This window comes from Scyliorhinus canicula, chromosome 11 (genome assembly GCF_902713615.1).
Source record: "Scyliorhinus canicula chromosome 11, sScyCan1.1, whole genome shotgun sequence".
NCBI classification, from domain to species: Eukaryota; Metazoa; Chordata; class Chondrichthyes; order Carcharhiniformes; family Scyliorhinidae; genus Scyliorhinus; species Scyliorhinus canicula.
In genome coordinates this window covers 121027039-121054393 of record NC_052156.1, presented here as the reverse complement: position 1 = coordinate 121054393, position 27355 = coordinate 121027039, and the positions used below count along the sequence as shown (strand labels likewise).

Genomic DNA, 27355 nt, shown 5'->3' with positions numbered 1-27355 from the left:
TGAATCCTAATAGATGTTAATAAAGAAGTATCAGTTGATGAATTGTTCCTGTCTTCATCTCTGCCTAAGTAAGATATTATACATTTTGCATTGCATACTGGGATTCTGGCATATGTATCTGATATAATTTGCACTGGGATGATTCTAAAATGCACTGGTTTGACTCTTTTAGCCTTAAACCTGAATGGTAAATCTCATAGCTAATGTTGATGTATAGAAAAAGGAGGAAATATTTTAATAACTTTTAATATTCCTTGCATGCATTATATATGAGCCATTCATTAGTCTCATGCAGTTTTATTCTGCCCCTCTGTACATCCTGTTAGAATTGTTCTCCAGAAATAATTTTGTTGATGGTGCAAGTTTAAGTTGCCACCTGAAAGAGTCATCCCAAAATGTGTAAGACTTTTTATTCCGAAATAAAATAAAATGTATTTTGTGATGATCAAGGAGAATGGCAGAAGAAAGTAGTCATTTTGGATAATGAACGGATAGAACCGGAATAGATTTGACTATGTATGATTCTAGGTGGTGAAGAAAGGGCAAGTGTATGCAGTTAAGAAGTGTGTTTGGAGCCATCCCGGTGCCTTTAGTACTTCCAAGCATCCATGGAATCTTATTTTTAATGCAGATGTTAGGAGCCCAGACCAGACCCCAATGTTTGCTAGGATCCGGATGAGAACCCCAAATAATTTTCTATTTGTAAAACTGTAAGGAAAGGATACTTCACCTTAGGAGTAATGGCACCCTAGGAATAACTTTAATTTAAACACAGAATTAACTATATTAACATCAAAGAAATAGCTTTACAATTATCAGTTAAATATTAGGAAAAAACTTAACTTACTAACTGAACCTGCCACTAATTCCAAGTAAGTAACCCAATACAGTTCAAATGTCACTTATAAATAAAGTTAACAAACAGGTTACTTAGCTGTGTAGAGAATTTTGAAGAGAGATCCTTTCAAGAGCGCAGATCCAGTACACTTCTGTCTTGTCAGGCTCAAATACTATGGCAAACCTCTGTTCAACTTAAAATCTTCAACAGTCTGCAAAACTACAAACAGACCCGACTCCTCCCATGAATTATATCATCTGTATCCCACTAAGTTCCATGACCTGCTTAACTAGGACAGTCCCTCATAAATTATCTATGTTCCGGGGACGACACTGGAGTGAGTGGTCGCACATGTCATGGCTCCCGCTCAAGGCTGATTTTTTTCACACCCGAAGGGCATGGTATTTGAGACAAAGGTTACAGGAGTGCCCGGGAAAGGTAATACTCCTCTGATGTGGCTGGTGGATGGATCGTGGACATGGAGTGGTGCAAGAAGGAAAGAGCAGGAGAGTCTTCATGGCGAGTCACAGGTCAAGATGGCCGGGTATAAGGAGAGCTTGCTGCCCACCCAGTGGTCGATGGAACAGTTGGTAGAGTTCCTGAACAATTGCAGCAGAGGAAAGTGGCCCTGGAAGACTTGGCCAAGATGATGGAACAGCTGAGATCTGGGGTAGAGCAGAGGCTGGAGACCCAGAACCAGGCGATTTCCCCCCCCCCCCCCCCCAACCAATCTCATGTGGAACGTGAGGAGATGGAATAGGCCAGTTAAACTCGCTGTGCTCATGTATCTGAGGAATTGGATGTTGTGGGGGGGGGGGGGGGGGGGGGTGCGCGTTGGCGTGGCGCAGTTGGGAAGGGATCGATGGCAGTGGACAGCTGGAGGCTGCAGATCAGGTGTGTCAGCAGGTGTGGCTTGTCATTTGGGGCAATATGGGTCTGAACGACACTGGGAGGTCACAACCGCCACGGCATGAGGCTCACTCAAGGCTTTCGTCAGGGGGTGTATTAATTCGGGCACATAGGGAGAAGGCAGAGTGGGAGGAGAAGGCAAGGCTGGCGGATGAGATTTTGTGGGTGGACAGAGATACTCTGAAGCACCAGAAGCTCGTGTTGAAGGTGAGGCAAAGGCTCCAGATGGAGTTTGGGCTAGTCAGTGGGGCAGTTGAGGAGGACCAGAGGGTATGAGTATGGTGAAAATATGAGCAGGAAGTGGCAAGGGAGATCGGGATGATGAGGACAAGGGGGTGATGGACCCGGAGCGAGTGAATGGGGTGTTTGAGGTCTTTCACAGGAGGCTCTGCGAGTGGGAGCCCCTGACCGGGGAGGAGGGGATGCAGTGGTTCCTGGGTGGGTTGGAGTTTCCCCAAAGTGGAGAGGAGCTGTTGCAGGGCCTGGGGGCCCTGATTGGGCTGAGGGAGGTGTTATATGGTATGGGGGTGATGCAAGCAGAGAAGGCTTGCTGGTAGAGTTCTAAAAAATTTGGGGCGGACCTAAGGCTGGTGAGAGTGTAAAATGAGGCGAGGGAGAGGGGGGAAACTTCCCCCTCCGCTGTCCAAGGCTTCTATTTTCCTGATTTTGGAGAGGGACAAGGAAGAAGCGCGGGTTGTACCGCCTGATATCATTATTGAATGTGGACGCCAAGGTGTTGGCATAGCAAATTGAGGACTGTGTGCCGGGGGTGATCAGCGAGGACCAGACTGAGTTTGTGGAGGGGAGGTAGTTGCCGACGAATGTGAGGAGGCTATTCAATGTAATCATGATGCCATTGGAGGGCAGGAGGTGAAGGTAGTGGTGCCATTCGATGTAGAGAAGGTTTTTGATTGGGTGTAGTAGGCATATTTTGTTGGAGGTGTTGGGGCAGTTCGGGCAGGGGTTTGTGGATTGGGTCCGGCTGTTGCGCCAGTTGCAAGTGTGCATCATTGAAATCTTGGGGGACTTTGGCCGGTTTTCAGGATACAAATTGAATATGGGAAATGCGAGGTGTTCCCGATTGAAGCCAGAGGGTAGGAAAGGAGACTAAGGGAGTTGCCATTTTGGGTGGTGGGGGCGAGTTTTGGGTATTTGGGTATCCAGGTGGCATGGAGTTGGGAGCAGTTACATAAACTGAACCTGGTTCAGCTGGTGGAGCAGATGAAGGCGGAAAAGAGGCGGGTGCAGATGGTGAAAATGACTGCTGCCGAGGTTTCTGTTTGTATTTCAGAACCTCCCAATCTTTGTCCCCCAAGTCGTTTTTAAGAAGGTCAGTGGGCTGATCTCCAGGTTTGTGTGGGTGGGGAAGACCATGCAGGTGTGCCAGGCTTTCTTGAAGCAAGGGGAGGGGGGATTAGCACAGCTGAACATGATGGACTGTTATTGGGCACCAAATATTGCTATGGTAAGGAAATGGGCCATGGTGGAGGGGTCGGTGTGGGGAATGATGGAGGTGGCATTGTGTCGGGGAATATGCTTGAGGGCTCTGTTGTTGGCACCTCTGCCGTTTCTCGATGGATAGGTACTCCATGAGCCCAGTGGTGGTGTCGCCCCTGAGGATATGGGGCAGTGGAGGCAGTATTTGCGGTAGGAGGGTGCTTCTGTGTGGGCACTAATTTGTAATAACCATAGATTAGCGCCGGTGGAGCTGATGTGAGGTTTAAGGGGTGTCGGCAGGTGGGGATTGAGTTCTTCGGTGATTTGTTCATAGGGGACAAATTTGTGGGGCTGGAGGATGTGTATGAGCTGTCGAGGGGAAATGGCTTTAGGTACCTGCTGGTTTGGTCTTCGTAAAGAGAGAGGTGCCATCCTTTCCTCCTGCCTCTGGGGTTGCAGGACAAGGAGCTGGGAGGGGAAGGTGGGGGACATTAATCGCAAATGGGAGGCAGAGCTGGGAGGAGTGATGGGGGGGCTGAGATGTGGGCAGAGGCCCTGCGGAGGGTAAACACATCCTCATCGAGTGCGAGGTTAAGATTCATCCAGTTTAAAGTGGTGTATAGGGCCCACATGACGGTGGCGAGGGTGAGCAGGTCCTTTGCAAGGGTAGAGAATAGGTGTGGGCGGTACACGGGGGTGGGGGGGGGGGGGTGCCGACGAATCACTTCCATGTGTTCTGGGCATGTCCAAGACTGAGGGGGTTCTGGCAGGGTTTCTTGGATGTGATGTCTGAGGCGCTGGGTGTGGAGGTGGTTCTGAGTCCAGAGATGGCTATATTTGGGGTGTTGGGAAAGCCAGGAGTCCAGGGTGGTGAGAGAGTGGCCTTTGCCTCCCTGAAAGCCCGGAGAAGGATTTTACTAGGATGGTGAGACTGAGCGTCAAAAGCGGGAGTGTGGGTGAGTGACCTGGCAGAATTCCTGCGGCTGGAGATGGTGACGTTCGATTTGAGGGGGTCAGCATGGTCTTCACCTGGAGGTGGAAACCTTTTATTGATTTATTTAGGGAGGATTGAGGGGTCAGCAAGGCAGGTGGGGTGGGTTGTTTATTCAGTTATTCTGGTGTTCTTCTGATTTTTGGATGTATATGTGAAAATGCCTTGCATACAATTTTTTCTTTACAAAAATATATCTGTATTCCAGGGAGCCATCTAAAATGAAAATCATGTCCCATTAGCTCTTTATCTGTTAGCAACTTAACTGTTGGAATGAATGATCACCTCACCCTTTTACTGCTCTTTAATTAGGGCTTTAGCAAACATACTGACTATATGTATTTTAAACTAGGCTTTTTAATAACATTACTGCCACAAATATAAATATATAATGATTTCTACATTCGTCACAGAAAGAAGAATAACTGACTGCCATGCACCTTTTATTCTGTGGGGAAACTGTGTTCTTTGCCAGTGTTAGGTAGGCATCCTTTCTAGGATTGTGCGTAAAGAACAACCCTTCCTTTTGTGCGTTGGGGCATTCTGTGGAAGCTTTAGCTTGGAGGGAGGAAAGGTGGGTCAGACAACATGGTTGGAGGTTTGTGTTATTATCTGTGAGAGAGAGGTCTGAGGCTGTTAAGTGTCAACAAAGAATTATATAAATTTCTTTAAAATTTTGTATTACAAGTAATAGCTTTTGCAGATATTCAGCGAAGAGAAAACCAGAATGAGGGAAATGAAATGAGAAGCAAAATAGTAAAATTTTAAGAAGTGCTCATCCGGAACACAAATACATTAAAAATGTTGAAATCCTGAAATAACCTGCAAAACAAGTGTGGGGGCTGGGGTACTTGAAAATGCAGCAAGAAAAACAATGTTGCATGAACAAGGACAATATGGCGCCAACACAATCACAAGCCAGTCTCTTCAGGATCACTGCACCTTGTTGTGTGATGACATGATCACACCGGGTGCATGATGACATCACATTGCCCACTGCCTTTAAAGCTGGGAACACTGCACTTTGGAGCCCAGATGTAAATAATGAAGCCCTTTAAAGCAAAACCACATTAAAAGGGGACACTGAAAATGGGGACTCCCAGTAAATCAACAATGTTGAGTACACAAAAGGAATGGTCACTTAACAGTTAATTCGCACATTGCAGCTCAGTAATTGTGTGTAAATGAATCTAAGCGAATGATTACGAAGAATTTTACTCTGTACAAATAACCCACTGGTACCTAACTAGTGTTGATTGTTGTAAACCCCTCCTTTCCCACCCTACTGCCATGCACTGAACAATTTCTCTTCTGTTAAAATCATGAATAGCTTCTGTTTATAAATTTTGCTTATTGGTTGAGTGGAATGTGTTTGAATTTTTTGACTGTTAATGCAATGGAAGCCTTGTGCTTTTCCTCAGTAAAGTAAGTAATTTGTGGAGAGGTGGTTTGACCAGTTAGTTCTGTGTCACCAGCAAATAAATCCTCCTTTTGGAGGACAGAGCTATTTGTTGACTTGAGGATATGTAGATGAGAATGTTGGTTTAAGGATGAATAAATCTGAATTACAATCATGGACTCTACACTATGCACGAAAGGTGGCCTAGATTCCATTGTCCTGTTAATTTCCATTCCTCATTGCATATTCCATATGCTGCTTGGCTAAACCTAAATATTCAAAACATTGTTGACATCTTGTACCTTTTTATTGTTCTAGAATTCTACTGGATGTTTATAATGGAACATTGCAGAGGCTGCTTCCAACACAACACCATTTTAGAGACTTCATCGGAGTGTGTGTGTCCCAATTAATCACTTCTCAGACTGCATTTTAAAAAAATTTAGAGTACCCAATTTTTTTTCCAATTAGGAGCCAATTTAGCCTGGCCAATCCACCCGCCAGAAACATTTTTTGGGTTGTGGGGGTGAGACCCATGCAGACACAGGGAGAATAGGCAAACTCCACACAGACAGTGACCCGGGCCGGGATTGAACCCGGGTCCTCAGCGCTGTGAGTCAGCAGTGCTAACCACTGCACCACCGTGCCGCCCGACTCCGACTGCTTTTAAACTGTTGCAAATACTTAAATTCTGGAGCTTGCGCATTTTGACATTGGGCATTTCAGATGAAGTGGCACTGTACACTGCAAAAAGCTTCACCTTGCTACTTTATCCTTTGATGTAATAAACGGCAGTGAGGATGGGGGAACTGCAACATTGTCTGCCTATGCTTTGTAAATCCCGGCCAAGTGTTGACGCCGGCGTAAACATGAGTGGTGATTGCCGGCGCCAATGGGCCAGCGATTCAGCGGCCTCAGGGGGCCAGCACGGCGCCGGAGTGCTGCTCCGGTGCCAATACGTGGTCCTGCACTGCCGGTGCGGGTCCGCGCATGTGCACGACGGCTGTCTCCCCGTCGGCGCCGCGCAACATGGTGGAGCCCTACAGCGGGTCCGCGCGGAAGGAGGTAGGCCCCCTCCAGATCGCGGGTGCCTGCCGATCGATAGCTCCGATCGCCGGCCTGGATGGCGTGGAGGCTCCCCCCCCCCCCCTCCCCGGAGTCTGATTTTCCCCCCCCCCCCCTCACCAGGACGGCCACCGCAACCGCGGGTCCGAGCTCCCGCCGGGTGTGATGGAACCATCAATTCAGCGAACACGTGTAGTTGGATCTGAACAGAGGCTTTAATACACTTACAATAGAGCCAGCCTATTCGTCGGCCTATTCGTCGTTGAACTTCAGGTGAACTGGCAGGCTGGCTCTTAGGCACTGATCTTTATACATCGGTCCCAGGGGGAGGAGCCCAGTACAAACTCTCACGTACTCCCAGAGCGACTCCCCCTGGTGGTCGGATAGTGCAACTGCACTTACAATGGGTAGATAATGAACATATATACATGGAGTGATATTGGCAACTATATATAGTGTGAATCACATTCACCACAGGGTGGTACCAGGAATTTGGCCTGACAATCGCGGGCGCCTCTTTCAGGACGCCGGGACTCGATTCTCCGGCAACCGGAGCGCAGCGTGGTGGGAATTTCCCGCGTCACCGGCAATTCTCCGACCTGGCGCAGGCTTGGAGAATCCCGGCCCTTGCATCAGAAAGATTTAACGGAAGGGGGTAATTTGGCCAGTGTCTTTGGTCGAGCTATCAATATTAATTCTGGTCCCCTGCTCTTCCCGATTGTCTAAGTTATTTTCCACATTTACAGTCTTTCAGTCTTTTCAGTGAATGTGGGTAACATGTCATTATTATATAGTTTGATACCAAAATAGGTTTTCTAATATTTCGTACTCTTTGCCTTTCCAACACCACTAAGTAATTTACCAGCAGGATTCACTGGATAGTAATTGGAAGTGAGACTTTTTTAAAACTTGTTTGGTGTGTGTGCTGTAGTATGGGACACTAGTGCCTCCCATTTCAGGCAGCTAGTGTCAACATCTGACAATCCCAAGTCAGCTATATACAACTAGTTGTAAACTACTGTATTCCAGCAACATCCCTCAATGTCCAAAGAGCACCCCTGCGACAACGGTGTATATATTTTTTCCATTTTCTGAATTGGTGCCAAATTAACCACTGTTTTGTGTTGTCTTCCCATAGACAAAACAGAACGATATGGGACTGCCCACATTTAATTGCGTGCAATCCTTGCAGCCAGCAGCTGAGAAACTTTCATTCCACCCCTCTGGCTGAGTGGAAGTTGTGGAAAAGCCTGACTTGGTGTCCCAGCTGAAACAGGATGTTAGGAAGAATCTTGATTTTTTTTGGGGTGGGTGTTGGGAGAGAAATGACTAATACATGCTGAGAAAATCTATAGATTAAAGATCAAGGGTCACTCATTCTCTTGTTTGTACGATTCAAAGGTATATTTTCTAAAATAAGAAAGCATTCACAAATTGACATTTTCTGTGCAGCAGTGCTTCTGATTAAAACATAGCACCATTTTCTGTTGCACTACAAAAAAAGGCTTGGATCACCAGTTGTAAAGGTAGGCTGATTGAAATCAACATGGATTAGAACATCATATTGTAACATTACCCTGTGAAGTTTAATATCGCTGTGTTAACTGTACATTGGGCTCATTGTTCCTTCCTTTCTGTACAGAATTCGTCCACAACTGGCTAAAGAGAAGATTGAAGGATGTCACATTTGCACCTCCGTTATACCTGGAGAGCCCCAGGTTGTCCTTGGAAAGGATAAAGCATTTACTTTTGACTTTGTTTATGACATGGAAACTCAGCAGGAGGAGATTTATACGAATTGTGTTGAAAAGCTTATTGATGGGTGCTTAGAGGGTTACAATGCCACCGTTTTGGCTTATGGTCAGGTGAGTGTCATTGTGTAAAGTTTTTTTGAGAACATTGTACACACAGTATTCTATAGAGCTTAAAGGAAAACATAAAACTATAATTTTAATACAGATAACTAGTAGCTTGGCAAAGCAATAAACTACCGAGCAATGATCGTAATATTGAAAGGATGGTTGTCAGATCAAAGATTGGACAGAATATAACGAGCCGCAAAGAAAGTTTAAAAGAAGGAGAAAATTAGAGGATGAAAAACGCGAGCCAGAAATATAGATAGATAATAAGAGTTTCTATAGATATTTAAATTAGAAAAGTGTTAACAAAGAGAATGTTAGTCCAATAGAAAGTGAGTCTGGGAATTTAAAATGTAAAATAAGGAGATGGCAGATGAATTGAACCAGTATTTTGATTCAGTCTTCACCATAGAGGATACAAGAAAAATCCCAGAAATAACTTTAAATCAGGATTTGGAACGGAAGGAGAAACTCAAGAAAATTAGAGTCACCAGGGAAGTAAGTGGTACTTTTCAAATTATTGAAGCTGCGGGCTGACAAATCATCTGATGAATTTCATCCTAGGGTTTTAAAAGAAGTGGCTAGTGCGATAATTGATGCAATGGTTTTAATTTTCCAAAATTTCCTAGATACTGAGGATGTTCCATGAGATTGAAAATTACCAAATGTAATTTCTTTATTCAAAAAGTGAGGGAGACCGAAAGCAGAAAACGACATGGCCAAGTAGCTTAATATCTGTCATAGGGCAAATATTTGAAACTATTATTAACAATGTTATAGCAGGGCACTTAGAAAAATTCAAGGCAATCAGTCTGAGTCAACATGGCTTTGTGAAAAGGAAATCATGTTTAACCAATTTATTGGAGTTCTTTGAATGGGTCACATGTGCTGAGGATAAAGTAGAATCAGCGGATGTGTTGAGATTTCCAGGAGGCATTTGATAAGGTGTCATATCAAATGTTACTGCAGAAAATAAAAACCCGTGTAGGGAGTAGCATATTGACTTGGATAGAAGATTGGCGAGCGAAAAGGAAACCAAGGGTAGGCATAGATAGGCCTTCTGATTGGCAAAATGTAATGAGTGGTGTGCCACAGGGATCTGTGCTGGGGTCTCAACGGTTTACAATTTATGTAAATGACTTGGATGAAAGGGTCAAAGGTATAGTTGCTAAATTTGCTGATGATGTAAAGATAGATAGGAAAGTAAATTGTGAAGAGAACATGAGGCTACAAAGGGGCATAGGTTGTGAGTGGGCCAAGATCTGACAAATAGAGTATAATGTGGGAAATTGTGAAACTCTATTTTAATAATAATAACTGCTTATTGTCACAAATAGGCTCCAATGAAGTTACTGTGAAAAGCCCCTAGCAGGTAGAATTTAATAAAAGCATATTATCTAAATGGCAAGAGATTGCAATGCTCTGAAATTCAGAGGGAAAATGGGTGTCCTTGCGCATAATCGCAAAAGGCTAGTATGCAGGTACAGCAAGTAATTAGGAAAGCTCAGAAAATGTTATTGTTTATTGTGCTAGGAATTGAATATAAAAGGGCGGCTGTGCTTCAGTTGCAGAGGATAATGGTGAAACCACATCTGGAGTACTGTGTACAGTATTGGTCTCCATATTCCTGGAAGAATGTAAATTCATTTAAGGCAGACCAGCGAAGATTACTGGACTAATATCAGGGATGGGCGGGTTGTCTTATGGGGGAAAAACAGCGAGGCTTGTATCAGCTGGAGTTTAGAAGAGTAAGAAGCAATTTGATTGGAACATGCAAGATCCTGAGGGGTCTCACCAGGATGGATGTGGAGAGGATGTTCCCTCTTATGGCGGAATCTAGAACAAGGGATCAGTCACTGTTTAAAAACAAGGGATCACCTATTTAAGCCATGAGGAGAATAGTTTTGAGGATCATGAGTCTTTGGAACTCCCTTCTTCAAAAGACGGTGGAAGCAGTGTTTGAATATTTTTAAGAGAAAGGTAGACAGATTCTTGATAAACACTGAAGGTGAAAGGTTATCGGGTAGACAGAAGGTTACAATCAGATCAGCCATGATATTGAATGGCAGAGCAGGCTCAAGGGACTCCTAGTTCAAATGTATGCTTGTATGCACTGGCATGAGCTTGTATGCAACGTCATATTGACAGTCTCCTCTTCCTCCAACGTTAAGTAACTCTGCAATGAGGGACCATGAAGATCTGTCTCAGCCTCCGTTCTTCAAATATCACAGGCAGAAATGCTGCCCAGAGTTCTGATGCTTCACGGGAAGAGATACGCAATTGGAGGAATCCCAAGCTCGTTCTTGAGCACCTCTTAGTGACTCGTTAGAGAACCTGAACTTTGCAATTGGATTTATTGCATGTGGCTAAGAATCATGGCTTTGTAAAGGGTGATGAAAGGAGGAAGGAAAAATTCAGTTTTAGCTTTTGAAAATTGTTATATAAGTGAAAATAGCATCAGAAACACAGACGCAAAGTTTTTCATTTTGGTATAATCTGTATTAAACATGGCGGCATGGTGGCCCAGTGGTTAGCACTGCTGTTTCACGTCACCCAGGATCGTGTTTGATCCGTACCCTGGGTCACTGTCCGTGTGGAGTTTGCACATTCTTCCCGTGTTTGTGTTAGTCTCCTAACGTATCCCAAAGATGTGCAGGGTAGGTGGATTGGTCATGCTAAATTGCCCCTTAATTGGAAAAAAGAATTTGGAACTCTAAATTTGAAAAAAAAAGAATCTGTATTAAACACAAGTCTTTGGAGACGTAAAAGGCATATTTTGTCTCCTCACAGACTGGCTCTGGCAAGACATACACCATGGGGACTGGATTCGATGTCAACATCACTGAAATTGAACATGGTATAATTCCGCGTGCTGTCAAACACCTTTACTACGGTATTGAAGAGCGAAAGCGCGCTGCCGTTGAACGTGGATTGCCACCACCAGAGTTTAAAGTGAATGCCCAGTTTCTTGAGGTGTGTAGTTTAAAGTCATTATTTATAAGGGTCAAAATTGCTGTACTCCATTTCAACTATTTTTAGCAAGGTTTCAACATACACTATTGATAGATTTGTAATAAAGATGGTGCACTGTATCACTAATTTTTTTCTTTCCTGTTCGCAGCTGTTAGTTTAATTAGCTAGGCAAAGCTGGGAAGTGTTCTGTATCATATAGAATTACATCTAGCTATAGTTAACATGATGACTAGGTCTGCATTGCTAAGAATTTTTGGATACGAGTTTACATTAATGGTAAATGTTGCCCTAAAAGCAGGAATGAAGGTTTCTAAATTGAAATATTCTGTAAAAGCTTGTCATGTATGCTTTTGAAAAGTGAAGAAATCAAGGTACTGCAAATTTACATGGCCTTAAAAGAAATTTAATGAGCATCTATACCGGTGTTTTTCGAACTTTTCTCCCCCCTGGGATTTTTAGGGTTTTAAATATTAATAGTCAATACTGCCCTGCATATAACACACATTGGCTTTGTGTCCTGATTTGAATTGGCCATACAACAAAGCCATACCTCAAGAAATTATCTTTATACTGCTTTGTTCCTGATTTCAGTTTCTTTGTAATAAGAGGTTCCTGAGGTCCTGGAGCTCTGTATTCAGATCACACAAGCACGGTAGCATGGTGGTTAGCATAAATGCTTCACAGCTCCAGGGTCCCAGGTTCGATTCCCGGCTGGGTCACTGTCTGTGCGGAGTCTACACGTCCTCCCCGTGTGTGCGTGGGTTTCCTCCGGGTGCTCCGGTTTCCTCCCACAGTCCAAAGATGTGCGGGTTAGGTGGATTGGCCATGCTAAATTGCCCGTAGTGTCCTAAGGGGTAGGGTTAGGGGGGGGGGTTGTTGGGTTGCGGGTGTGGGGTGGATGCGTGGGTTTGAGTGGGGTGATCATTGCTCAGCGCAGCGTTGAGGGCCGAAGGGCCTGTTCTGTGCTGTACTATTCTATCTATCTATCTAAGCAACTGACAGTGGCACTGCTTTGTCCTGCCGTGGACCCTCCTAAGCAGCTCTCTCCAGCAGATTCAGTTGTGAAATCCTGGCCTGTTTGTGTCTCTGGCCTTCTCTTCCTTATTACAAAACTATCCATCTTCAGTCCTTTACAGTCCTGTTGCCTTGCTTGCTGGCAGCGATAAATGAAGGAGTATCTCCTCTGTGATTTTGCGGCATAAGCATCGACGTACAGGGGGCATGATGTCAGCATGCATGCTGCGTGTGCGGCCTGCTCTCTGTCGCTGCTTCTGGCTGGAAGACGACATCATCCGCATGTAAAAGCCGGTCGCAGCCGGCATTCTCCACTTTTCAGCTGGTCGGTCGCAGCAGCCTGCCACAGTTGTTGGACATTTCTCCCGCGATCGGGACCGCTGCATCCGATCGTTCTACGACCCTCCTGCAACCTGCAGGTCGCAACCCACAGTTTGAAAAACCCTGAACTAGACCAAACAAATAGTTGACATTTTTATTTGAAATTTGAAAACCTAGGTGAAGGTAGCGAGTGCAGGATTATCACCAAGGTTGTGAAAACCAGGTAAACTGAGGGGGAAGACAAAATAGAGGAGATAAGAGTTGCAATGTTGTGATGAATCTTTATCTCCAGGCAAGAGGGCAAAAGGAGAAGAATGTATTTAAGCAGCTTGGAGAAACGATAGTTAAGTTCAAAGCGCAGGTGCCAAAATAGTATCAACAAAATAAAGACACGGTTGCAACTGGTTGGATACTAAAGCTGAAGGACTGTTAATGCGTGGCAGGCGTTATATTTTCAATTCTTTGTTTCCCTCAGTTTTATGTTTGTCTTGAGAGTTGTGAATTCTTAAAAAAAAGCAAAACTGATCTTTATCACAGCTGACTTAACTCTTCTGTCATATGTTTAACAACTTTGTGCTTTTAGTTTTCTTAATGTAGCCTCCACACCTCATTTTGTATTAAATATGATGTTTCCAATATAAGCATTATTTAGTAAAAGCGTTATATTATGAAATGAGCAGATTTTGAAGATACACATTGCTTTATTTTTCTGATATTTCTTTTAAGCTTTATAATGAAGAAATTCTCGACCTCTTTGATTCAATCCGTGACCTTGAGGCAAGACACAAAAAGTCAAACATTAAGATCCACGAAGATGCAAATGGAGGAATTTACACAGTCGGAGTAACAACACGAACCATTAGCTCAGAAGCGGAGGTAAGATTGGGAATTAAAACCAAAAAGGTGATTAAGAAGTAGCAAATGCTCGCTGGGAAGGTGATTTTGAGAGGAAAATATGTACCCTTTTGGGCCATGCAATGTGCAACAAAAAATGCAAAATAGTTATAATACCTGAAATATTTCCATTGCCTATATTTGGTTGCTAAGTCAACTAGTTTTAGGTGAACAACTAATAGAATATTATCTGAAAACATGGCATATGGGAGAATTTAATTTTAATATGCATTACTGGTGCCCTCTGCAATCCCAAATAATCAAATGCTTCTCATCCATTGCCCTTTTTTCTCCAGTGTTTCAGTGATTGGAAAATATTCCAGTCCTCCATAGTTCAAAATGGATTCACTCAGTGACATAGCCTATAAAAGTAACAACCAAATCGTACATGTTTTAACTGTTAAAGAATCTAACACTAATAACAGATTTATTACGACCTTGTCCAAGAGGATCGTTATGCTTTTGTCCTGCATTCTGCATCTGACAAAAATGCTTTAAAGCCATAGATTTACTGGATTCTATACTGCTTTTTGAAGTGCTACTTGTATCACATTCTTAAAATAACTCCAGTTTAATTGACCTTAAAATCTGCTTCAAAATATTTCTCACACTCCACGGTGGAGGTCACTGGGAAACAACGGAGAACAGAAATCCTGACTTTGCTTTCAGTCCAGAAACAGTGATGCCAATTGTAGTGTTGAAAATAGCAAGCTCAGCAGAGACAATGAGTTGAACGTGGCCTTTCCAGGCCTGCATGACTCAATACCTTCCCACATGGTATATTTATTCAGTTGTTGAAAGTTGGCAAAAGTAAGTTAATTCAACGAAGAAGTATTCATCCTACCCAGGACAACTTTGCCGTTAGTTGAGCACATTAAATGAAACAAAATGAAATGAAAATCGCTTATTGTCACAAGTAGGCTTCAAATAAAGTTACTGTGAAAAGCCCCTAGTCGCCACATTCCGGCGCCTGTTCGGGGAGGCTGGTACGTGAATTGAACCATGCTGCTGGCCTGCCTTGGTCTGCTTTCAAAGCCAGTGATTTAGCCCTGTGCTAAACCAGCCCATGGAGCCATAGATGTAGAATGATCAGGCACCACAAAATTTTACAAGCTTTATACAGTGTAGTTTAAGAGAAATAAACTTATTTAAGACTAAACATTTTTGAGAACAAAAAATGCTGGAAAAACCCAGCAGGTCAGATGGCATCTGTGGAGAGAAAAAAATTAATGTTCCTGGTTGTGATGACCTTTCATCAAAGATTTGTCTTGCTCACTACTAACAAGGTTGAGGGAAAAGCATTCTGTCTTTGCTGAAGATTTGTCCCTGCATTTCTGAAAGCTTTGCTCACTCACTTGTTTTTAATATGTTTTTAGGACACCCCATGTCTTTTATATTACACATGGTCTTCATGAGCTGCATACCTGATCAAAATGAAAGAAGCCGTACCAATTTTGGGTTTTTCAGTAATGCACATCTTTTGGAGAAGAAATCCTAAACTTGAGTAGGCTTTTTTGTAACTTTTTGTTTTTGGGGGAAAAACAGTCATTTGTAGAAGATTTCCTAATGGTGCTTCTCAACAAAATTAAGAACATTTAAGAAAATGGTTAAGAAATTGCACTTAAATCATACTTGGCAGCACATTAACACAGTGGTTAGCACTGTTGCTTCACAGCGCCAGGGACTTGGGTTCGATTTCCAGCTTGGGTCACTGTCTGTGCAGTCTGCACATTCTCCCCATGTCTGTGTGAGTTTCCTCCGGGCGCTTGGGTTTCCTCCCACAAGTCCTGAAAGACACACTTGTTAGGTGAATTGGACATTCTGAATTTGCGCTCAAGTGTACCCGAACAGGTGCCAGAGTGTGGCGATTAGGGGATTTTCATATTAACTTCATTGCAGTGTTAATGTAAGCCTACTTGTGACACTAATAAAGATTATTATAATATAGCAAGTGCATTTCTTCATATTTTAAATATAATTGTTCTATCTTGTTTGCCAAAAGCAGACCAATGCTCGACGGTAGTTTTCAGAGCAAGATTGGTGAAACACGATTGTTATAGGTTCTCATTTTAGTTTACTTGGGTTCACGGTGATGAGAATTGAGGTTCACTTTGCGCTAACAACTGGGGATGAACAGAATGATTGTTGAAAGGAGCATTTTCTGTGAATGTGATTTGAAAATATTGAGTTCTCATAGTTTGAGTTTAACAACAATTTATACTTAAGGAGAACCTTTGACATATCCCAAGGGGAGCCCAATTTATGCAGTAAAATACAATTTGAAGTAATCACACATTGGTTTGTAGTCCGACACCCGAGGCAAAATTACACAAAAACAAAGGAAACATCAAGAGATAAGAGGCAAGAATTCTCAGCTGAGAATTGAGCTGAGCATTGTGCAAATTCAGCTCCAGATTAGCAGCTACAGTCCCAACCAGGGTGCAATGTCTGGGATTGTAGATGAAGAAAGTTCTGGGTTAGATTTTTAGAGCTCTATAATGATTTATCTATTATGACCCTGGTGATATTTTGAACTCCTATCGACAAATTCAGCACTCGAACAGACCCAAAGGTCCACTGAAAACTAGATTAGTGTAATTTGACACATTCATATGCAGTAATTTAAAAAGGATACCATGCATGAAGCTGTATGGTTTTAATATTTAATATTGTCATAAAAATAATTTTATAAGGAAGATGTTGTACCTGTAAAACCTCAGATACTTTCGACCAGTTCACTAACTCTAAGGTTTTACTTGGGAGTCTTTATTAACAAGGACAACAAACCACAAACACAAGTTCAAATTCAACAATATTTATTTAACACAATTAACCCATAAATTGCCCACAAAATATATTGGAGGTACCCAAGATCTGTGTATACTACCCGCAAAGATGGCTTGGTAGGGCTATGGATTTGAGCTCCTCTGGTCTATCTTCACAAAGGTGATTCTCGCTGGCAGTCTCTTCCTCCCTCCCTTCCTCCTTTGGTCTGGCCTGGTCTTCTCATCTCTGGTCAAGGTCACACCGAGTCTTCACTGCCAAGGGGTCCGGAGTATCCCTCTCTGGCTTCACGCCCTTTTCCCACTTCCTGTGGTCTTTTGCCAATGGGGTATCGAAAAGGGCTTTTGGTGTCCAATGGTCCGATGGATGCCCCATTGACAGGTCACCTAGGCCTGCCCCAGGTGTGCATCCCCCGTGGTCGTGTTTTCATGTACACCTTGCCAAATAAGGTGTCAGCAGGAACTCTAGGTGCCCGAGAGTCTGGCCCGGCCTGGGTTTGCAGCAATAGGCCGGTGCATACCAATCGGATCGATTATCTCTTGATGGCCGATTGACAGAGCAAGTCCGGGACCTGTCTTGGCAGCCTGTCCGACCGCTAGTGTATTCAAACTTGGCCAGTCCGAATTCCCACGAGGCTGTGCTAGAGTGACTGTGGCTTATTTCAAAGTGATGATGTGGAGATGCCGGCGTTGGACTGTGGTGAGCACAGTAAGAAGTCTTACAACACCAGGTTAAAGTCCAACATGTTTGTTTGAAACACTAGCTTTCGGAGCACTGCTCCTTCCTCAGGAATTTCCTGAGTAAGGAGAAGTGCTCCGAAAGCTAGTGTTTGAAACAAACATGTTGGACTTTAATCTGGTGTTGTAAGACTTCTTACTATTTCAAAGTGCCAATTCTTTAATTTAAAAGTCGCTTGTTTCAATCAGGCCTAAATTCTAGGCCCCGGTAGGTTACCACAAGGATAAATGGCATATTCCTTTCTTAACTTCTCAGTTGGGGGACTCTATTAGTGTCTGCCAGGTTTGGGTACTTAAGCTATCCTTATTTCTTACTCTATCCTTATTACTTATTTCCTACATCCAAACCAATGCCTCCAATTTATGACTGTTAATTTTTAAATCAGTTATTTTTTTCTGGAAGTCCATGTAAGAAGAACATAAGAGCTTGGAGCAGGAGTAGGCCATTTGGTCCCTTTGGCCTGCTGTGCCATTCGATAAGATCATGGCTGTTTCTTTTGTGGATTCAACTCCACTTACCCACTGTAACCGTTTATTCCTTTATTGTTCAAAAATCTATTTGCCTTAAAAACATTTAACAAGGTAGCCTCAGCTGCTTCACTGGGCAGGGAATTCCACAGATTAACAACCCTTTGGGTGAAGAAGTCCCTCCTCAACTCGGTCCTAAATCTGCTCCCTCTTATTTTGGGGCTGTGCCCCCTAGTTCTATTTTCTCCCGCCAGTGGAAAGAACCTCCCTGCTTCTATCCTGTCTCCTCCCTTCATAATTTTATATGTTTCTATAAGATTATTCAAATTCCTCTACCTCTTTGACCTAAGCCTTGGGAGGATCAAAGCCCCTACCACTTCACCCTGGACCACTTCACCCTGGACAATGTCTCCAGTTGAATCGGGATTTATTCAACTCCTAGCAGATTGTCTGACTTCATCTCCTCTTCATCGCAGGCTGCCTGTTTCCTCCTCCATAGCGTTGCTTGCAACCAACCATACCACAGTTCCTTTTGCTGCCAGAGCCCTCAATAATGGCCTTGGCTTTGTGGTTAACGATGAAGCAATTGCACTTATTACTGATCACAAAGAAAGCTGGCCACAGAGCTCCAGCAATATCTGTGGTGCGGTCTTTCTCTTTCCTAATGGCATTTAAATAGATTTGCAGGCATCCAGCAGCAGCAATGTTATCAAACCAAAGGCAAGAAGGAAGTTAAAAGTACTATATTCTTTCATTTTTTATTTCAATTTTCAGCCAGCAGTATGAATCTGATTATGGATTAAGGTGGAAGTTAAAATATTATAAACTAACTTCCAATGCTATTTTTAAATTGAGATTTTTATCATATTGGTGAAATTTCAGGACCTGTGAAGGTGTTTTGCAGTGATTATGAATTTAATATGGTACTTTAAAAACCCTGTTGCACCTATTCATCAAAGTTAAAATTTTTACGAGACTAACAATGGAGCTTTTTGTAAATTCATTACTTAGGGATTGCATTCTAGGGGGACCTCAATATGCACATTCTGTAGGAACATTGAATTACGAACAGCAACTCCTTGGTTTCTGCATTATTCTACACGTAACCTGAAGTTGCTGACTCAGTGGAGCAATGATAGTGAATGGTAACTGTTTTGTTGTCATTACTGTTGCAGAATCTGGGCCCCTGTCTTTATCATCCCCAGACTTGATTTCTCCAATGTAATGCAGACCATGAACTTTGGCTGATCCAAAACTCTGCTGTGTTGCACGCATCCTACTGTACTCCATCATTCAACCTCTCAAACCTTGTCCTTGCGTTTGCTTAAATTGTCTTTTCCTATCATGCTCCCCAAACCATCCTTCTCTCCCTTGCATGCATCCTGCCTCTCCTTAAATGTATCAATGATGTATCAAACAATCCATGTTTTTAAATCCTTTTTACGGTATGTGGACTTTGCTAGCTAGGCCAGCATTTGAAGCCCATCCCTAACTACCCTTGAGAAGGTGGTGGTGCACTGCCTTCTTGGACCGCTGTAGTCCATGTGGTGTAGGTACACCCACTGTGCTATTCGGGAGGGAGTTCCAGGAGTTTGGCCCAGGGCATGAAGGAACGGTGATATTGTTCTAAGTTAGGATGGTGAGTAACTTGGAGGGGAGCTTCCAGGTGGCGGTGTTTCCATGTATTTGCTGCCCTTGTCCTTTTAGATGGTAGTGGTAATGGGTTTGGTAGATGCTGCCTAAGGAATCTTAGTGAGTTCCTGCCATGCATCTTGTAGATACTATACGCTGCTGCTACTCTGTGTCGATCGTGGAGGGAGTGAATGTTTGTGCAAGGGATGTCAATTAAGTGGTCTGCTATGGCTTGGATAGTGTCCAGCTTCTTCAGTGTTGTTGAAGCTGTACTCATCCAAGCAAGTGGGGAGAATTCCATCACACTCCTGACTTGTGTAAATAGTGGACAGGCTTTGGGGAGTCAGGAGGTGAGAAACTTAGCATAGGATTCCTGGCCTCTGACCTGCTCTTCTAGCCACAGTATTTACATGTCTAGTCCAGTTCAGTTTCTGGTCAATGGTAAGCCCCAGGATGTTGATAGTGGGGGATTGAGTGATGGTGATGCCATTGAATGTCGAGGGGTGATGGTTTGATTCTCTCTCATGGGAGATGCTCATTGCCTGGCACTTGTGTGGCGTGAGTATCAAATTCTACATTCCCGCCACTCATGTGGAAATAAATTCCTTAATTCTTTATTTGATTTCTTACTGACTCTTTTAAGCATCCATGTTATATATGAAAACAATTTCTTCATGTCCACCTTTTGGCATGCCATCATTTTGTTTTAAATATCTGCATCAGATAGTCTTCCAGACGAAAGTGCTTCATTTTTCCTGATGGTAGAATCGTTTCAATTCTAGTGATATTCTGCAATGCTTTTGTATCCTTTACTAGCCTGGAATTAGAGTACATAGTTTGGCAGGTGTGGATCCATTGAAGATTTTATATAAACTTAAGTATACCTCTCTGCTTCTGTATTTTGTTTGCATTCTTTATTACTGTACCAACTTGCATTACTACCTTTAATGATTTCTGTGTTTGTACTCCTGGATCGCTTTGTTCTTCTACCCCATTTAATGTCTTACTTTCATGAACCTTATTCCATCTCCCGGAATGAACAGTCTTTCACTTATGCTATTTTCAATTTAATTTGATATTTAGATTTTCTACCCTGGAAACCTGCATATCGCCCTGCATTTTAGTGTAGTCTTTTGCGTTATTAGTTATATCCCAAATTGGTGTAATGTGGATTTTGACACCATCCCACCCAATTTGAGTCTAAACTATTTATCTACAGTAGACAGCAATGGTCCTAGTGTACTTCCAGGGCATCACTTTCCACTTCCCACTTCTCATTTGGAGAAACTGCCATTTAACTCCTCCCTTCTGTTTTCTGTTAGTTTTCTTGCAATCCATTTTGTTTCCGGCTCCTACTGGATGTTTGTTAAGGGTCTTTATGATGCCTACTGGGCAGATCTTCATCTTGTTTGATCAGTGATGGATATCGACCTGGAATCAAGGCATTGCAAGACCCAAAAGCTTAAGAGGAAGAAGATCCATGCCTGAACCCAAAAGCAGTTCAACCGAAGCAAGTAAATCTAAACACCGGTCAGGACCTATCTGGAAAATCTTCACACATCCAGCTCGATTTCAGAGCAGTGGGATCAAATAAAATTAGTGCCCAAACCATTGGGTTTAGGCATTATCATCAGGACTGGTTCAATGAAAATGCTGTAATAGATGACCACCTACGACAAAAGCAAGCAGCCTTCACTGCTTGGCAGAACATCCTGAGGTGACTAGTCAAGATGGCAGCTTTCCAGCAACTCACGGCTGACACCCAAAAACAAATCTTGAAGATAATTGATATGTTTTGGGAATTGAAAGATCCAATAATATGCTGACCATCATGACATGCAAATCTTTTTTGAAGCCACCAAAGCCATTTATAGACCAGAGCCAAAAAGGACAAAATCTCCTTCGCTCACACAGTGCTGTCTCTCTTCTTAAGGATGACAATGCCATCCAGCAACGTGGAAAAGAACATTTTGAACGATTCTCAACCATACATCCACAGTATTGGCTTAGATTCTCCAGGCTATTCCCCTGTACTCTGTGGTCAAACCCAGGAGCCAACCACCGTCGATATGAGAGTACATAGGAGGGGAAAAAACAAAGCCTGCGATGGTATTGGTCTTCAAAGCTCACAGGAAGACTTCACGTACTCTTCCTACAGATTTGTGGGGCAGAAGAACCCGAATCTCCCCACTCCTGGCTTCAGGAATGTAACAATATTCAGGAATGTAGCTATGTTCAGGAAGTGAGATGAATCATGCTGTGGAAACTATCAAGATACTTCCCCCTTTTCCAGAGAAGGGAAAATCAGCATGCATTCTCCTGAATTGCATATTTACTGTGACTAAGGAAATCCTTCCAGAGACTGTGCTTTTAGACCTTCCAGCGAACCACTGACCTGGCCTTTAATGTCAGACAAGTACAAGAACAATGTTGAGAACATGCCACGGTCTCTTCATTACCTTCATTTACATGACGAAAGCATTTGACGCCATGAATTGTGAGATTTTGCTCATGGTCCATGTGTCCTTATCAAAGACCATCTGAAAGATTTAAGTGTACCATAATTCACCACATTGCCCTTGTCTACTCCTATTAACTTGAATATGTCACACAATGGTTAATTTGTCATTGATCAGAGATGATTCTAAGGTTTCAGGTTGCCTTGGTTACAATTGGTGTACTTTGCAAGAACTAACTTGTTCCTTTTTCCACTGTAGAGAAGTGTCCATAAACCTAACTTGTGTATATCAAAAAAAGTTGTGGCATGATCCCAATGTCATTAGCAACAAAATATATTAAACTTGTGTTTGATGCTTTGACTTGAAAGCATTGATTGAACTTTTTTGGAATCCCCTACTGTTCCACTGAGGCACAACAAAGGCTGAAACACAATTTTTTCCCCCATGGATGTGGCAGCTAACTGGCTGACTCTAATATGCATGATTGTTTCAATATTCATTGTGCATTGGGGGCAGCACGGTAGCACAAGTGATTAGCACTGTGGCTTCACAGCGCCAGGGTCCCAGGTTTGATTCCCTGCTGGGTCACTGTCTGCGGAGTCTGCACATTCTCCCCATGTCTGCGTGGGTTTCCTCCGGGTGCTCCGGTTTCCTCCCACAATCCAAAGACGTGCAGGTTCGGTGGATTGGCCATGATAAATTGCCCTTAGTGACCAAAAAGGTTAGGAGGGGTTATTGGGTTACGGGGATATGGTGGAAGTGCGGGCTTAAGTGGATCGGTGCAGGCTTGATGGGCTGAATGGCCTCCTGCACTGTATGTTCTGTGTTCTATTGTATTGTGGATGTCTAGCTCAGACCAATTAAGGTTTGATTTGAGATATGGTAACATGGGAGCTTGTTGAAATTGTAGCAAATTGGCTAATATTGAAAATGTTTACAAAAATAGTTTTAAATTAAACATTTTAAATGTAGTAAGTCAGTGAATAGATTGTTGGTATGGTTGAAGAGTTGAGCAAAAGTCTACCATGGTGCAATATTATTGGACAGGTCAATGAGGTGAATGAAGAGTGGTCACTTTCTCCAAAAACAAAGTACTGATGTGGTTTGCTTCAGTAATGGTGCTGAACAGCTCCACCAATGATGTTGTGCTTGTGGAAAAAGCAAAACTAAAACTATCTGTCCAACATCTTGTCTTTGCTAAAGATCACCTTGAAAATGACATGGCCTGACTCCCAGTTTGGTATTGTGTTTTGACTTACTTCAGAAAACAAAATCGTACTGAGCTTCCTGGATTTACTATTCTGTTGTAAATTTTGTAAAGCTGGCAAGTTTGGTTTGCTTCACTGGCTTATTGCTATATTTTTTTAAACCTGACTTCAAAGGAAATAAATACTTGGGTGTGGAAAGTCAACATACAGTACATTACATTTTTGACATGTGGCAGCATGAGCAATGGAGAAATAAAGCATCTTAACATGCAACAACAATTTGCAAACTATAATTTTCCAATAGTGTCTGCAGGTTTTACATCAGGAAATTTAAGCAAGGTTTTGTTGAGATCAAATAGGAAGATTACTTTCATACTGTCTCAGGCACACTCCAGCCCATGAATGAAGGCAAATTTCAAGCATGTCTACGGTGTGTTTTACCTAAACACCAATTTGCATGCTCTCATAGAATCAAAAGAGTAGTGGGCAACATTAAACACAGGTGGATTGCCCTCCATACTTTGAATAAGGCGGACTTTCAGGAATTATCCTGCATGAAGCATATCTTCCTATCTTGTGCATCAAGATGCAAATGTGAATGGCATATATGTACATTTTTCTGACTGTCTAAACTCATACTGAGTTTACAGCTGGAAAATGTTGATGTTACTATAAGAGTTGAAAGTGAAGAATAACAAACTGGCCAAAAATTCTGTTGAACAGTGATGAAACGGAAATCATACTAGAGATTCTGTAATGATGATATTTGCTGCTTTTTAGATTGGAACTTTACCGTATTCGCTTTCACCATACATGTTTCTGTTTAATATGTTACTGTGCAGTATGGGCTTTAGCTGATTAAAAACGTGATGGAATATCGTGCAATAATATTTAAACCATAAATCTTCAGTTTCTTATTTATGCCGCTAGTACATTGTTTAGTTAAATACTATACAGTAGTGTTCCATGTACAGTATTATTTAAACTGTCTTAATGAACCAGTTAATTGTTTTCAATGTACTGTTACAAAACAAAGCATAACCTTGTAGAGTTACTCAATATGCTGATTAAACAAGTGCAAAAAGAGAAAGAGTTCCTAACGGTCTCTGCTTTGAGTTCCCTATATATATTTCAAACTTCACAATTGAATGGAGAATCATTAACATTTTTAATACTTCAGGAAAACAACATATTGGAATCTGTTTCCTTGTCTTCAACTTTATTGCATCAGAAAGAACGAGTTCTGCATATTTGTTCATGAAAACACATAAGGACCCCACGCACCCCGGACATACTCTCTTCCACCTTCTTCCATCAGGAAAAAGATGCCAAAGTTTGAGGCCACATACCAACCGACTGAAGAACAGCTTCTTCCCTACTGCCATCAGACTTTTGAATGGACAGCCTCCAGGGGCTGGTCTGGGTGGGGTTGGAGCACAGAGTCTCGCTCTATGCAGGCGCCCTGCTCTGTATGTATTGGACCCATTAGAGGAGATGGACAAAATCATGAGGGTTTTGGCCGGTTTTCAGGGTATAAGCTAAATATGGGGAAAAGTGAGACGTTTGCGATCCAGGCGAGGGGACGGGAGAGGCGATTGGGGGAGCTGCCGTTTAGATTAGTAGGGGGAAGCTTCAGGTACCGAGGCATTCAAGTGGCGCGGGAATGGGACCGGCTGCATAAATTAAATCTGCCTAGTAGACCAAATGAAGGACAATTTTCCGAGATGGGATGTGCTCCCGTTGTCATTAGCTGGGAGTGTACAGACGATGAAGATGACGGTCCTCCCAAGATTCCTGTTCGTGTTTCAATGTCTCCCCATCTTTATTCCGCGGTCCCTTTTTAAACGGGTTAACAAAGAGATCTCTGGCTTTGTTTGGGCAGGCAAGACCTCGCGGGTAAGGAAGGTAATGCTTGAGTGGAGTCGGGGAGAGGGCGGCTGGCGCTGGCATATTTTAGTAACTATTACTGGGCGGCTAATATAGCCATGATGAGGAAGTGGGTGGTGGGGGAGGGGTCGACATTAGAGCGTATGGAGGTGGCTTCATGCAAGGGCACCAGTTTGGGGGCGTTGGTAACTGTGCTTCTGCCATTCCTGCCGGCACGGTACTCCACCAGCCCCGTGGTGGTGGAGGTCCCGAGAGTTGGGGGCAATGGAGGAGACATGTGGGAGCAGAGGGAGCATCAGTCTGGCCCATCTGTAATAATCGCCGGTTTGCCCTGGGAAGTATGGATAAGGGGTTCCAGATATGGCGGAGGGCAGGGATTGAGAGGATGGGGGATATGTTTATAGAGGGAAGCTTTCCGAGTATGAGGGTGCTGGAGGAGAAGTTTGGGTTGGCGAGGGGAAACAAATTTGGGTATCTGCAGGTGCGGGACTTCCTACGTAAACAGGTGTCAACCTTCCCGCTCCTACCGCTAAGGGGAATTCAAGTCAGGGTAGTTTCCAGAGGGTGGGTAGGAGAAGGGAGCGTCTCGGACATTTACAAGGAACTTATGGGGTCCGGGGAGATGCAGACCGAGAAGCTGAAGCGCAAGTGGGAGGAGGAGCTGGGAGGAGAGATAAAGGATGGTCTATGGGCAGACGCGTTGAGTAGAGACAACGCCTTCGCAACATGTGCCAGGCTCAGCCTGATACAAGTTAAGGTCGATCACCCGGCTCACATGACAGTGGCCGGATGAGTCGATTCTCTACACCTTGCTATAACTAACATTATATTCTCTGGTCTCTCCTTCCTTCCCAATGTACAGTATACATTGTTTGTACAGCATGCAAGAAACAATACTTTTCACTGTATACTAATACATGTGACAATAATAAATCAAGTCAAATAATTTGACCTTTAGAGAGATGAATGTTATGACCTGAGCATCTCATTCACATCGTGAGTAAATTGTTCATATAATAGTTTGAGTAAGATAAACGATCTGACGTCTTTTCCCCTTTTGTCTTGTAGATGTTGCAGTGCCTGAAACTGGGAGCTCTTTGTCGTACAACTGCTAGTACTCAAATGAATGTTCAGAGTTCTCGTTCTCATGCCATTTTTACAATACATTTATGTCAAGTGCGTATCTGCATCAAAAATGATAATGTAAGTTTCTATTCTGTATGACATTGAAGAAACAATTAATGGTAATCAATTTATTGCGACCTGCAAACACTTAAGCCCTCTAGCTGAACCCTCTAGGTGAATTGGAAATTATAGTTTTCTTTTAATTTGTTTCAAGTGTCTGTGAATATTCAAAGTATTCCTCCATTGGTTCAACTAATTTTCTTTCGCCTCTCCCCAATGTTCCTGTTGTTGGGGTAGTTTTTTTTTCTCTGTAGATGGTATTTGTGTTTTTCTTGTCAACTGCAGTTCACTTGAATTTTTGATACCGACAAATCACCTAGTTATTACCTTGTCCAGTGTTCAATGCAGGAAAGCTACATAAAAGACAAAATTGATTCATTATCAACTAAATCATTACTTTATTTTTGAAGAACTATAACTATTACATTTTCAAATACAGATTTATTTTGTCCAAGGGCCTTAATCACATGAGAATTTCTTGTATAATTCCAGTAAATGCAAATATTATGATTGGATAGTAGAGCTTATTTTATCCTTGCTAAATGAGCAATAATTAAAATGAAATGTGTAAATTGCCATTTGAAAGCTCACAATTATTCATTGTTAACAATTCACAATTATTTAAACTATCTTTGGAAAATATTTTATAAGTAAATTTTGACATGGTCATTGTTATTTCTAGGGGGGATGACACATTTCCTGTAACCTGGTTTTAAGACATAGTAGAAAAAAAATTGAATGCTGCAAATGTGAGGAAAACTGCTGTAAATACACGGTTCAGTTAGCACATTTTAAAGTGAAAAGGCAGAACCAGTAAAATTGTCGGATGTGAATTGCTGAAAGTTTCGAATGGTGGTTTCATATGTATAGAATTTTAGCACAAGTTGTCACCTGTTCATTATCTAGAACTAAAATTGTTTAATTTTGTTTTTTTAATGCAGGATGAAGTGATGGACAATAAAATAATTAGTGAATCGACAGAAATGGATGAGTTTGAAACCCTCACAGCCAAGTTCCATTTTGTTGACCTTGCAGGATCAGAAAGGTTAAAGCGTACAGGAGCAACTGGAGAGAGAGCAAAAGAAGGAATTTCAATTAACTGTGGTCTAGTGAGTACATGTTGAATAGTACTTTGTAGCAGTAAGGATTTTTGTACTAGTTCGGCAAAATGATGTGTACTTCCTACATAGCTTACGATTTCTGTAATTCTGGGCTGATGTAGAATAATGGAAGTCCTGTGCGAAAAGCATATTGATTGCATGGCATTTGCTGTATACATTCGAAAAACAAACTTT

The 27355-nt window shown here is 42.6% G+C and overlaps 1 protein-coding gene across 5 annotated transcripts in view; it reads left to right on the top strand.

Moving 5' to 3' along the window:
• kif21a (kinesin family member 21A) overlaps window positions 1-27355 on the top strand; it is a 175040-nt gene that overhangs the window by 32016 nt on the left and 115669 nt on the right. For all 5 annotated transcript variants that reach the window (XM_038811220.1, XM_038811219.1, XM_038811218.1 and 2 more), the window contains exons 2-6: window positions 8282-8504; window positions 11289-11471; window positions 13533-13682; window positions 25944-26078; window positions 27002-27169. In XM_038811220.1, the coding sequence (XP_038667148.1) occupies window positions 8282-8504; window positions 11289-11471; window positions 13533-13682; window positions 25944-26078; window positions 27002-27169 (859 nt within the window). The remainder of the gene's footprint in view (window positions 1-8281; window positions 8505-11288; window positions 11472-13532; window positions 13683-25943; window positions 26079-27001; window positions 27170-27355) is intronic.